Source organism: Cololabis saira, chromosome 10, assembly GCF_033807715.1.
Source record: "Cololabis saira isolate AMF1-May2022 chromosome 10, fColSai1.1, whole genome shotgun sequence".
NCBI lineage: Eukaryota > Metazoa > Chordata > Actinopteri > Beloniformes > Belonidae > Cololabis > Cololabis saira.
This window is the reverse complement of record NC_084596.1, coordinates 36,627,958-36,642,288: the sequence shown is the minus strand read 5'-3', so window position 1 is coordinate 36,642,288 and position 14,331 is coordinate 36,627,958. Positions and strand designations below refer to the sequence as shown.

The 14,331-nt window shown below is 42.6% G+C and overlaps 1 protein-coding gene across 1 annotated transcript; it reads left to right on the top strand.

The window, feature by feature from the left end:
• The first annotated feature begins 8,050 nt into the window (after nucleotides 1–8,050).
• LOC133452054 (uncharacterized) lies at nucleotides 8,051–9,167 on the top strand. Its single transcript, XM_061731250.1, has one exon. The coding sequence runs from the start codon at nucleotides 8,214–8,216 to the stop codon at nucleotides 9,087–9,089; it is 876 nt and encodes a 291-aa protein (XP_061587234.1). The 5' UTR covers nucleotides 8,051–8,213; the 3' UTR covers nucleotides 9,090–9,167.
• The last annotated feature ends 5,164 nt before the right edge of the window (nucleotides 9,168–14,331 follow it).

Below are 14,331 nucleotides of genomic sequence, written 5' to 3'. Positions count from 1 at the left end.
CTCGATATATATCGATATTTTTTCTGTGCCATAATTGGAGTTTCCCCCAAAGCATTATAGCATAGCATCTCTGTTAGCTTCATTTTTTTCTGAGGCAAACCCTTAAAAAAACAGTCAGTTTTAATACAAAGCCTCGTGCCAAATGTCACACAGGTACCTTTATTAACAGAGGTTTGTACAATATCAAAATGTATAAATCAAATGAAATAAAAATAAACTGCCTGCATATATAGAATAAAAATGCTTCTTGAACAAAATAAAACAAATATCCCTTTCCTGCATAACAATTAAATTAAAATACACTGTGCAATTAATACAATGTAGACAGTAACAGGTTGACAGTTGTGCAAATAACAAAACATTTGTGCAAATCTCAAATAAAACATTCAAGTCAATTTGACACAAAATAAGCTATATCAAAATCATAAAAAAAAGACTTTCTTTATTTTTTTTATTTTTATAAATCGATATAAACGATATTGTTTCGTACCATATCGCGTTTGAAAATATATCGATATATATATAAAAATCTTGATATATCGCCCAGCCCTAACATATATGTATATATATATATATATATACACACACACACACACACGTATGGTAAAAGGATACACACATGCTTTCATTTTCTTGTGACTGTATAATTTCACTTCTAACGTTCACATATTCAATGATCTCTGCACATACTCCGTAACTGTGGAGCCTTCAGTCGCTGGTGAACTTGTGGTCTGACATTGTTCCAAATGTGCTCCATCCTTTAAAACCCTTTGGTTTGAAATTGCCATGGTTAGATACACAAAGATACATGCACACACGGCTCTCACCGCCCTCCAGCCCTGCGGTTACAGGCTTCTGATGGCAGACAAGGAGATTGGTTTTTAGTCAAATGTCAGTGGAGGTAAAAGTACTCCCCTAAGGCACGCTTGTGTGTGAGTGTGGGTGTCTCGCTGTCTTTATCATTCTCACAGTTATTCTCTGTTTCTTGGAACAGCCTCTGCCTTTTCTAGCCTCTTGTTTTTGGAAATATCTTTTGATCTCCCTTGATGTTGCTGTTGTATCTGGGTGCTTTCACATGTAGTCCTTTGTGTCCTGTGTGTTCCTGAATTCAGTCCTTTAAAAATGAACTAAAATGTAAACCACCAGAAAAGATAATTAGTTCTTTGGATGCAGTTGTCTTTCTGGTCAGAATCAGATCAGATGCCATTTCAATCCTCTTCCTGTTCACACTAGCTCCTTTAAAATTCCTTGATACCTTGAAAGGCAAACCCATGGACTGCATTACATTTAACAAAAGTCTAAGCGATCCAGGAGCCAAGCTCGCTTCAGAAGGGTCTGACTTCATTTGGATCGTCCACATATGCAAGAAAAAAAATCATTGCTTTGTCTGTTTGAAGAGCTGAAAGAAACCAAATGTAAAAGGAAAACAACAACCAAAAAAACTGTGTTTCAGTAGTCAATCCCACCGTGAACAAAGACCCACCAAATTCATCAGGCACATTCCAGTGACCTTAGTTGTTAGGACAGGGAGGAGGAGGATGTTAACTAATGAGAAAGCTGTGTAGGATTGTGTGTGTACAATGTCAGGCTGGATGGATGGGTTGACAAAACATAATTTTTAACACACATGACTGCTGTTAAGTTTTTTCATTTGTTTTACACCAGTTGTCAATATTTCTTTTATGACTCTTCCATGACCTTTACCACATATCCTTCATTGTAACTGTGATGAGACCTTCCATCGCTGTGTCATCAGCATGCTTGCGCATACTTGTGCTACTGCACATGAGGAGATGCATAAAAGGTAATATACTTCTCATTGGATGTGGTTTGTGCTGGTTTATCAAAGTTTACATATTTTTGATCTCTTTGTGAAGATTAAAAGAAGAAATACAATCATATTGGAGGTTAGTCAATTATTGGCCATGCTTCTAAAATACATATGGCAACAACCATAGGAAAGTCCATATCTGTTGGTGCCTAGATAACTTGGGCACTAAATAAAACCATACACAATTCAGATCAAAATGACTTTACAGGCAAAAGTCAGCATTTAGTTTGACTTCCCTCAGAACCAAACACATATGTAAATACATATGGATGCCGTGTTGATAAAACAAGACTAAGGGTGCCTAAGACCTTTGTCTTGTATACACTACCAAAGTGTGGAATCATCTGAACGTTCCCTTTTGAGTTGTTTCTAATCTGTGATTCTACCTTCATGAACCCGTTTTCTCTCTGAAGTAGTCTAAAGATGCAAATGTGTGTCTTTGTCATCATTCTTTTGTTTCTGTGTCTTGCACAGAAGGAAAGAGAAATTATTTATTTTAGTTGGGTACACTCAGGGATTAAAGTTCTCCGTACTGGGTACGGATTTCCGTCCTGGGGATTTTTTTGGGATATTTTTTTATGAGATCAGCGCAAATCCGACAAAAAATATGAACACCGGGGTGTCTGTAGCGCCGCGGTGACTTGTCGAACGGCGCCCACTGCAGTCAATCAGCTGTTGGCTGTGCACACACAGTAAAGTTCTCCTCTGGTTTTAGATGCACGTAACCTGACACCTAATAACCAGGCATCAGAATCTTCCGCGGATCCGCGGAATTCCGCGGATTTTGGTCTCAGCAAAAAATTTCCGCGGAAGGGGGAAAAAAAAAAAAAAAATCCCCAAACAACGGACTCGAAAACGCGATGCGCCAGGCCAGAAAAGAAAAACATAATATGATAAAATGAGCGACGTATCTATCCATTCATTCAGAAATCAAAAATCATTTCCATTTGGGAGCTTCTGTGCGGCGCTGAATATGCAATGCAGTGTTTGCGTGTGCTTCTCATTGAAATGACTGTAGGCAACACGTTGCGGCAATGAGTGAAGCCTGAATTATGGTTCTGCGTTAAATCGACGCAGAGCCTACGGCTCTACGATCTGGTCACGTTGCGAATGAGCAGAGCCGGCAGGGAAAAAAAGTCAACAGTGCCGCGTGTCCGTGTGTAACCTAAATCTACCATGGCCTCAGTGTTAGGGCTTTATAAATATATGGGCTTTATAAATGTATTAAATATATGAGCGCGGAGTCGGCGTGGCGAGGAGCTGCGCGCGGCGACGAGCCGGGCGCGCGCCGGCGGACAGTGGAGTCGCGCTCCCTGAATTATGGTTCCGCGTTAAATCGACGCGTAACCTACGCCGTAGGCCTCGGCGTAGGTTACGCAACGATGCGCGCCGTACGGTGCGTGTCGCCGCGTACCCTACGCCGTGTGCTCTGCGTTGGTGTGACGCAGAACCATAACTCGGCGCTAGACCTCGTCGCATGTCGGTGTGCCGCAATGTAAACACTGCAGAGCTACAAGCCTACGTTGCATTACGAATGTGACGCGCTGTGAGCTTGTATATCTGCATTTTAATTTCAGATGCTTTGTTCAAAGTTATGTAGCGAGTCTGTAGTGCAGTGCCTCGTTTAGAACCCCCTGTCATTATTACATAAAAAGTATCTACTAGCACGGATATTGCCAGTGGATTAAAAGATGAACTCTCAGGAATGGATTATAAATTTACGTTTTCAATCGCAACGGGGGGGGGGGGTCTGAAAACTTTCCGTCCTGGGATTTTTTTTTGCTTTAATCCCTGTACACTTCAGATGTAAGGATAAAACAAAAAACAATAATTTTCTAATTGCTTCTTCTAATGATCCCAGAATATACAGTCAAGTAAAAAAAAAGGTATACCCTATTTCAACTCTGTCACATCACAGTGTCATTATTAATTTAACAGAAATCACACCAGATTACACAGTGAATGAGTGAAAAAAAAAATACATAAACTCCATACTGGTCGTAAAATGAACAATATCATTATACTTCTATAAGCTTGGTGTGATATTATTCCCATCTGTGTTGCTTTTAAGACAATGTTTTAAAATCATCACCATTGATCAGGTAGTTGATTATATATGTGAAGCTGTAACAACAACAAAGTAACAACAAAATGAACACAGCTGGCTGTGTATAGCAAAGCTTCCATGTTTTCATGGCTGTATACCACCAAAAAGACTCATGGGAGCACTGGCCCCACTCTTTTCACTGTTTCTGAATATAAATAAAAATGATAATAAAAAAAAAAGCCTGAAATCTATTTGACTCATGTTATCATCTGTTTGTCCCACCAGTCAAGACTTGACAGCTGGATCATGCCAAAACTCTGCATCAAAATGCCTTCAGAAGGTTGGCATCTTGTCCAGGGTGAATATTTGAGTTCATGCTTGTACAAGTGTGTGTGTGTGTGTGTGTGTGTGTGTGTGTGTGTGTGTGTGTGTGTGTGTGTGTGTGTGTGTGTGTGTGTGTGTGTGTGTGTGTGTGTGTCCGTCCTAGTCTGCCTAAACCTAGATGTGTCAATCAACTTGGGGTGACAGTCATCTCACTGGTATTCACAGCACCATAGCCAGAGGGGTCACAAACACACACATGCACACACAAACACACACACATACACACACACTGGTATTCAGAGAGCATGTCCTAAAGGGTCGTTATTGTCCTAACATATCCAGCACGTTGTCTGTCTACCAATCTGATCACATGGACCACTAAACATCAGTACTGCTCAAACTGTGTGTGTGTGTGTGTGTGTGTAGAGTATGAGTGCTGACTGACAGCTGCCATGGAGTTTAACCGACCGAATGCACCGTGTTTCTGTGTGTCAGTGCATATGCTGCATGATGGATCGAATGTGTGCATATGTGCATGCCTTCAGACAGAGGAAAAGGTCATTGTCTACTAGATGTTTGACTGTTAGCTTCATTGGACTGATGTCACACATGCAGTGGGCTGGTTATTGCTGCAGATGGTGCCCGTTAAACTGGTATCATCTATATACTTGCTCGCACCTGCTGGCGTGGACACGCACATCACCACCAGAGTTTTTTAATATAGGAGATCCAAAATGAATAGGGTTAGTGATGACAGTGTTGATCTCACATAGCTCAGGAAAGCCTGGTACACATTCAGTGATGATAATAATAATGACAATTACCATCTGCCAGTCTACACTCTGAGATAAGTTGTTTTAGATTGGGGACATTTGCTCCTCTGCAGCCCTCAGCCTGAGCAGCTGTAGGTCTAACTCCCCATCAGATTCCTCCATGATTCTGTAAACTGAGAGCACTGTGACTGATATCTACTGCAGGCAAGAAAATACCCTTTTGTTTGGAGCTTCACAGCAGTTGTGGTGGTCTCACTCGGTCTGGGAATGATTTAAAAGACAAATTTCAGTTGACTGAAGCTCTGTTGAAATTCAAGAAGAACTTAAAATGTCAGTTAATTAATGATTATAAACACGTAAATGTTTTTACATTTTATTTCAAGACAAAACTAGTCAATCAAGGTGTGATTAGTGATCTAATTATATGAACATTGTTGAAATGTAAAAAATTGTTGGGTGTCAGGCCTTCTGTCAGGCTGGTGTGGTAAGGACCCAGATGCAGGAGAGCGAAGGCAGGAGTTCAACAAAAAGGGTTTATTCCAAAGAAAAGGCAAGGACCAAAAACCCAAGCGCTGCTTAGCAGGATCAAAACACAAAAACAGGGATCAGAAAACTGGAGCAAAAACAGGCAGGACACAGTAAACACAGTACAGAACCACAAGGAGCAAGGGAATGACAAGACCAGATATACACAGGGGATAACGAGACACAGGTGCAGACCATGGATGTATTATAGAACTGGATGGGAGATCGAAAATGGCCGCCCATTCATTTCAATGCATTTGCTCAGCCAGCGCATACGCTGAAAAAGTTCCTGACTTCCGGGTTTACTTCCGCGTTGTGCGGCCCATAGAGCATGCGCAGTTGAGTCACCTCCCATGATGCTCTGGGGCCTCCCATCATGCCCCGGGGCAATGACGCGAATATTAATATAATATGTATTAATATAATATATTAATTAATGTATATTATTACATGTATAGCATTACATATATTATTAATGTATTAATATAATATAATTATATAATATATATTAATATAAAACATCCATGGAATGCACGGACACGGCTGTGACGTCAGCCGTGACGTCACGCCCAGAAAGAGACTTTTCTTTGACTTTTCTGGCCGTTAGAAAACATCTTTGACGGATATAAAGTCCATGACTTAAAAATATAGAATACAAAGATTAGTAATTGCCGGTGATTACAGCTGGAGGTGTCCTGTGAACAGTTTTAGAGGCTTCTCTTTTACTATTGCGGTCTATGGGAAAAAAGCTTTCTGGGCCACATGGGATTTTTGGTTGCAGTACCGCGGCTGGCCACTGGAAAAAATCGGCGCGCCTTCTGAGCGCAAGATTCGGGGGCTGGTGCAGACAATCAGGGCAGATGGGAAACAGGCGGGGCAAAACAGAAACAAACGGGGGGGAAATGTCAACCACTGACATTCGGTTGCCATGATAATCAGGGTGGGCTTATGTTAGCAAGTTGTTTCAGCCCAATCCTTTGTTGGTTGCAATCGAAAACAGTTGAAATATGTATTATTTCTGAATGTGAATAACCAAAATAAACTTCATTCATTCATTCATTAGATCATTTACACCAATATACTGTAACCTGCAAGGGTTTGGTTTGAATCAAAGTTTTTGATAGATTTTGGTGGACATTTTTCTTTTAATTTAACTCTATTATTGATGTAAATTCTTAAAATAAGAGCTTATTGCTAATTTAAAGAATAATTTAGCCTTTTCAATAGCACCAAGCATACTACACGTCAATGTAAAACCAAAACATGTAGTCAATGAGACAAAAATTATCCCAAAGAAATTCTCTGGTGCAAACTGTAGCACAATGCCAATAGAAACTCAATAGTAAGAGCAAGGAATTTACCAAAAATCTAAGCTGTAATATTTAAAAATGCTTCAACCCCCCCCCCCAAAAAATGCATTTTCCCTAAAAAATAACAATAAAAAAACTTGAGTCTCAGATACATTTTTGAATTCATCACTCTGAACAGACAGCAAACATGTAAAGACTAAGCTGCTGGCCAAAATATTCCTGATATCACTGGAATTATTTCTTAACAATGGATGTGTCATATTAATGTGTGTACTAAGCAGCCCCAGGCGGTGCAGGGTCCAGGGTTTTGAACGTGTTGACATCAGTGGCAGATTTTTAGTTTTTCTTATTTTGAGTTTCGTTGAAACTTTTTAACGTTTGCGAGAGCAGCATTTGAAGAACCTCCAGGTATGAACCTCCTCCTCTGTGTCATCGCTGGTAGCCTGCTAAGCGGCTAACGTCAGTGTGTAGTGTGAAACCAAACCGTTGGTCCGGTTCGGCCCAGAGGGTCGCGGTTCTGCAGGGCTGGACGACTAAGCTGGACCGGTGGGACCAGTTCTGTCCATGCTGGAAGCCGCTTTCTGTGCTTTAGAGATCCAGGATGGTACATTAAAGTTAGTTTCTGATTCACCACTTTAAATAGATGCTCCGCTGTGTTTTTACTCTATAAAAACTCAGACCAAAGTCCAGTTGAAATAAAAACACAATATTAAACTGGCCTTAGACTAAAATGACGGCATCTGATGAGTAAAAGCCTCATTGTGTTTGTGAAATAAGTTTCTTCTTGGTGTCGAAGCGGAAGCAGACTTCGTGGTCGTGTGAAACTGCTGGATTAACCCCGTATTAAACCTCAGCAGCAGATTATGTCCGACACCGAGTCCTGATCAGGTTCTGGCATCACCCACACAGTAGTAGTGCTGTATATGAGGAGTCCCGTGGGAAGAACCTGGTCTTCACCTGTTGCAGGTAACAGAGACTGGTGGAGAGTAAATTATGATCAGAACAGTTATCAGATGATGAAGAAGGAATCAATCATGAGATAAATTGATTGACAGAAATACTTTTACCCTTTAATTGAACATTTGGAGCTGCAGGACAGATTTCCAGGTCGGAAACACGTTTTTTCATATAAAATAACACTGGTGATTGGGTAACGTATCGCGTCACGCATCGCGTCACTTCCTGGTGTTTGCGGTTTGTGCTGCTGCCGTCTCACGGCGTTTGCAGGCTCAGATCTCTCCCGACTTTTTATCTAAAACTTAGACTGTTTTCTGGTAAAATAGCACTATATCTGGTACATTACTGTCTTTATTTCAACACTCGCTCATTTTCTCTTCCGTAACTTTCACTGTCACCAATCACCGATACATTTTCTGTCCGTTAGCCTCCGTTAGCATCTTAGCATGGCCGCTCCGGCTCCCACCGCTTCACCTCTTTCCTGCTCAGTGTGTGAAATGTTTAGTTATTCCTCTGCCTCCTTTAGTGAAGACGGTAAGTGCTTAAAGTGTAGTTTATTTGCAGGGCTGGAGGCGAGGCTCAGTCAGTTAGAGGTCCGGTTCGGCCAACTAAACCATAGTCCGAGAGCCTCCTCAGCTAACCAGGCTAAGCTAGCGGCGGACCGGCCCGTAGCAGCTGAGCGTAGCCGCTCCCCTGCAGCTCCCGAGCAGCCGGCCAGGCAGGGCAGCTGGGTGACGGTTCGGAGGAAGACTAGTCTTAAAGGGCTCACGGAACACCACCACCCGCTTCATGTGTCTAACCGTTTTTCCCCACTCAGCGACACATCTGTTGAGAAACCGACCCTGGTGATTGGAGACTCTATTGTGAGACATGTGAGGCCGACTCCAGAGACCTTAGTTAGGTGCATCCCGGGGGCCAGAGCGGGCGACATAGAAGCAAATTTGAAGCTACTGGCAAAGGGTAATCGTAAATATGGTAAAGTTATCATCAATGTCGGAGCTAACGACTCCCGTCTTCGCCAGTCGGAAGTAACCAGAATGAATATTGTCTCGGTGTGTAACTACGCCAAGACCATGTCGGACTCTGTAGGTTTTTCTGGCCCCCTCCCCAATCTGACCAGCGATGACATGTTTAGTCGCATGCTCTCGCTCCGCCGCTGGTTGTCTCAGTGGTGTTCAGAAAACGACGTGGACTTTATTGACAACTGGGAGACATTCTGGGGAAAGCCCGGTCTGATTAGAAGGGACGGCATTCATCCCACCCGGGATGGTGCAGCTCTTATGTCTAGAAATCTGGCCAATGTTATTAGACACTCCCCCTGACAATGCAGGGTCCAGGCCAGGATGCAGAGCTGTAGTTTAACAGGGCTGGAGGCGAGGCTTAGTCAGTTAGAGGTCCGGTTTGGCCAACTAGACCATAGTCCGATAGAATCCTCTGCAGACCGGCCCGTAGCAGCTGAGCATAACCGCTCCCCTGCAGCTCCCCGGCAGCCGGCCAGGCAGGGCAGCTGGGTGACGGTTCGGAGGAAGGGTAGTCTTAAAGGGCTCACAGAACACCACCACCCGCTTCATGTGTCCAACCGTTTTTCCCCACTCAGCGACACATCTGTTGCTTCTCAAGGACCAACGCCTGCCAACAAAACTGTAGGATTGCATTATGTAATTAGCGACTCTAAAACTGTAGGATTACATGATATTGGCGACTCTGGCCAGGTGCCTAGCAAAATAGAAGTGGTTGCAGTTCCCCGCCCTCCAAAAGTTCACCAGGTGCAGCGTTATAGAGGCGTTAACCAAGATAACCTTGTAAAAATTAAAACTAATGCACATTTGGTACCAATTACAGACCGAAAAATTAGATGCGGACTACTAAATATACGATCATTAAGCTCTAAGTCTCTGTTAGTAAATGATATAATTACAGAGAGCAGGAGTGATATTTTCTGCTTAACAGAAACATGGTTACAGGAGGAAGAGTATGTTAGTTTGAATGAATCAACTCCGCCCGGCTACTTTAATCATCACATTCCTAGAAGCACGGGCCGAGGCGGAGGAGTCGCAGCAATTTATAACTCCGGTCTCCAAACAAAAATTGAACCTAAGTGCAACTATAATACATTTGAAAGCCTCATGCTTGGTCTGAAATTTCCGAGCCGGAAATCAGAGAAGCCAGTTGTGTTAGTGGTAGTGTACCGGCCCCCTGCTGGTGCGTATCTGGAGTTTTTGTCTGAATTTTCAGATTTCCTTTCTGGATTATTGATCAGCACAGATAAATTCATCATAGTGGGTGATTTTAACATTCATATGGATGTTGAAAGCGATAATCTTAAATTAGCCTTCGATTCTCTTCTAGAATCAATGGGTATCTCACAAAAAGTGGATAAACCGACGCACTGTTTTAATCATACTCTCGATCTCGTTCTCACCTACGGTGTTGAAACTGATGGTCTGTTGGTGTCACCTGTAAACTCCCTTTTATCCGACCATTACTTAATAACGTTTGAATTTAATTTTGTTGATGTTGAAGTGCAAAATAGGAGGTATTATTTTAGCAGATGTTTGTCTGATGAAGTTATTGTTAAATTTAGGGAGGCTATTGCTTATCTTACCACAGTGCGAAATAGTGATGTAGTCGAGGCCAGTGACCTGGGTTCTACCTCTGCAGATGTTGATTTCCTTGCTAGTAACACTGCTGATTTGTTGCATTCAGCTTTAGATGAAGTTGCTCCTTTGAAAAGGAGGGTTTCTAGCCACAGGAGCTTAACTCCCTGGTATAATTCAGATATCCGCATGTTGAAACAAAACGTGCGTAAAATGGAAAGGAAGTGGTACTCTTGTAGGTCTGTAGACTCTCATCGTGAATGGAAAGATATTCTAATAGTATATAAAAAAGCCATTCGCAAAGCCAGAACAGCTTATTATTCAACGTTGATAGAGGATAACAAAAGTAACCCACGTTTTCTGTTCAGCACTGTAGCCAGGCTGACAAAGAGTCACAACTCTGTTGAGCCGTGCATTCCTGCAGCTCTCAGTAGTGAGGACTTTATGGGCTTCTTCAACAGTAAAATCGCGAGAATTAGAGAAGAAATCAACCAGCCGGTTGTAGGTGTTTCTTCAGCTTTAGCGACTTCCCTAGGCTCTGACTTGTCTCTAGACTGTTTTGATCCTATAGACCTCCCTGAGCTGACTTCACTCGTTAATAGAGCTAAGTCAACCACATGTATGTTAGACCCCATCCCGACTCGTCTATTCAAACATATTTTTTCTCTTATTGGTACGACAATACTGGACCAAATTAACTTATCCCTAGGTTTAGGATATGTACCACAGGTTTTCAAAGTCGCAGTAATTAAACCTTTACTTAAAAAACCTTCTCTTGACCCAGACACCTTAGCTAATTATAGACCAATTTCCAACCTTCCATTTGTGTCTAAAATTCTGGAAAAGGCAGTTTCAAGCCAGTTATGTGACTATTTGTATAGAAATGATCTGTTTGAAGTCTTTCAGTCAGGGTTCAGAATGCATCATAGCACAGAGACAGCACTTGTTCGAGTCACGAATGACCTCCTTATGGCCTCAGATAAGGGATTAGTGTCCATACTGGTTCTACTGGACCTCAGTGCTGCTTTTGACACTATAGATCATGGCATTTTACTGCACAGGTTAGAGCATGTTGTTGGGATTAAAGGGACAGCTCTATGTTGGTTTAAATCATACCTATCTGACAGGTTCCAGTTTGTTCATGTACATGAGGTTTCTTCAGAACAGTCAAGGGTCTGTTATGGTGTTCCGCAGGGTTCAGTGCTAGGGCCAATCTTGTTCAGTTTATACATGCAGCCGTTGGGAAGTATAATCCAGAATCACGGCATACACTTTCATTGTTATGCTGATGATACGCAGCTCTATTTGTCTATGAAGCCGGATAAAACAGAACCGTTAGTTAAACTTCAGGCATGTCTTAGGGACATCAAGGACTGGATGTCCAGAAATTTCCTGCTTCTAAATTCAGATAAAACAGAGGTTATCATTCTTGGTCCAGAGCATCTTAGGAAGGGATTAGATGGTGTTGCGATGGCTTCCAGTGCAACTGTGAGAAATCTTGGTGTTATTTTCGATCAGGATTTGTCGTTTAAACCATATGTCAATCAGGTTTGTAAAATAGCCTTTTTCCATCTCCGTAATATTGCAAAGATTAGGAAAATCCTCTCACAGAGTGATGCAGAAAAACTAGTTCATGCGTTTGTATCTTCTAGACTAGATTACTGTAATGTGTTGTTAGCAGGATGTCCAAGTAATTTGCTGAATAGGCTCCAGCTGATCCAAAATGCAGCAGCACGAGTACTGACAGGAATTAGCAGGAGAGACCACGTCTCTCCAGTGTTAGCGTCGCTCCATTGGTTACCCGTAAAATTCAGAATCCAATTTAAAATTGTATTACTTGCGTATAAAGCCCAAAACGGCTTAGCTCCGCATTATTTGCAAGACCTGATAGTGCCTTATGTTCCTGTCAGAGCTCTCCGTTCTCAGAGTGCAGGTTTACTTGTAGTTCCTAGAGTATCTAAATGTAGATTTGGAGGGCGGGCGTTCTGCTATCAGGCGCCACTACTATGGAACCAACTTCCAATCTGGGTTAAGGGGGCTGACACCACCTCCACCTTTAAAACTAAACTTAAAACATTTCTGTTTAGTAAAGCCTATAGTTAGTGTTTAGTAAACCTCTAGCTGGTGTTGGTAAATCTCTAGGTAGTGTAAACTTTAGTGTGTCAGAGTCGCTCCTGTGGTTTCTTGTGCTGGCCCCCCCCTTCTCCTCCCTTTTCTCTCTTTTGTCCATGTTGCAGCATCCTTTGCCGGACACCGGAACCTGCAGGTGGTCGTGGGTGGCTTGTAGCTTGCATTACGGAGCACAAGTCTTTCCCCGACCCTACACCCCAACCTGGGACTTGCTGATTGGGCCGGAGCTTCGGGAGCTGCGTGCTGGCCTGCGGTCCCCACCCCTGGTCATCCCGTTGCTGCCCCCCCCTTCTCCTCCCTTTTCTCTCTTTTGTCCTGCAGGTGGCCATGGGTGGCTTGTAGCTTGCATTACGGAGCACAAGTCTTTTCCTGACCCTGCACCCCAACCTGGGACTTGCTGATTGGGCCGGAGCTTCGGGAGCTGTGTGCTGGCCTGCGGTCCCCACCCCCGGTCATCCCGTTGCTGCTTCCACCTGCCTGCTGTGCTGTTGCCGTCCCTGACCCACCAGTCTGGCCCTCGGCAGGAGGGTCCCCCCTGATGAGCCTGGTCCTGCTCAAGGTTTCTTCCCTCCTAAAGGGGAGTTTTTCCTTGCCACTGTTTGGCTTAAGGTTTTTCTCCCACTAGGGGAGTTTTTACCTGCCATTGTTTATGTAATAACTGCTCGGGGGTCATGTTCTGGGTATGGGTCTCTGTAAAGCGTCTAGAGACAACTCTGTTGTATTAGACGCTATATAAATAAAATTGAATTGAATTGAATTGAATATTGAATCAGTACTCAGTATTTGGCAAAACCCAAAGTTCAGGTGTCAGAAACTGAAAGGAAAAACTGAACAAGTGAACAATTTACATTTTCCAGTTAACCTAAACAGGTTAACGGACAAAACCCAAATATTTGGCGATCACAGAGTCAGCTGCATATGTAGACATTGCTGCCCAGAAAGGAAGAAGAAAGGTTTAAAGAGGAGAGGAAGAGTTGTTGTTCTGCTGGTTTTTGGTTATTCTTCACTCTTTTCTTCTCTGTCGTTCTTCTTCTGCAGGTCAACCATCTCTTTCTCAAGTTGGATCCTCAAATCTCCCATTTTCATCTTCTGCTCTTCTCTTCTTCTGTAAACCCCAGCTGCAACTTTTTCTTGTCTTTTTGGATCTTTTTCTTGGTGTCTTGCATGATTACCTTGGACTGACCCATGATAGTTTTCTCTACTTTCAAGGCTCTCTTCTCATCTTCTAGTTGTTTCCTGTCTGCTTCCCAGTTCTCAAGCTGCCGCTGCATTTTCCTCCTCTCTTTCAGGACTCTTTTCCAGCTTATGTCCGGTTGTATCGTGGATCCGTCCATTTCCATGGTTCCCCTAACCTCTTCCAGGTGTCTCTTGTCGTCCTCTAACTTTGTGAACTCCTGCTACAGTTTCATCTTCTGCATCTCAAATTCTTTGTGTTCTCGCTCCATTTTTCTTTTCTTTTTTTTATTTTCAAATAATTCCGTAGAAAGAATCACAATTTCTATATGAATAAATGTTTTTCAACACCTAATGGTTGGATTTCACATCAAAAACAGTAGAATAGAATAAAATAACGTTTATTTGTCCCATGAAGGGACATTTACGCGGTTTCCAGTCGCAAAGAGCAGAAATGAAGAGCACTAATAAGACGGAACAGAATAAAACAGGATTGTACATTAAACTGTTCACCTTTTATCTATATTATGAATAGAGAAATAAAACTACACACATCTACAGTGCTGATTGTAAAGTCTAACAGCAGCAGGAAGGAAGGTCCTACAGTAGCGTAACATTTCATCCATCACCACCGCAACTCACTCCACCCTGACCAACTGCCTTA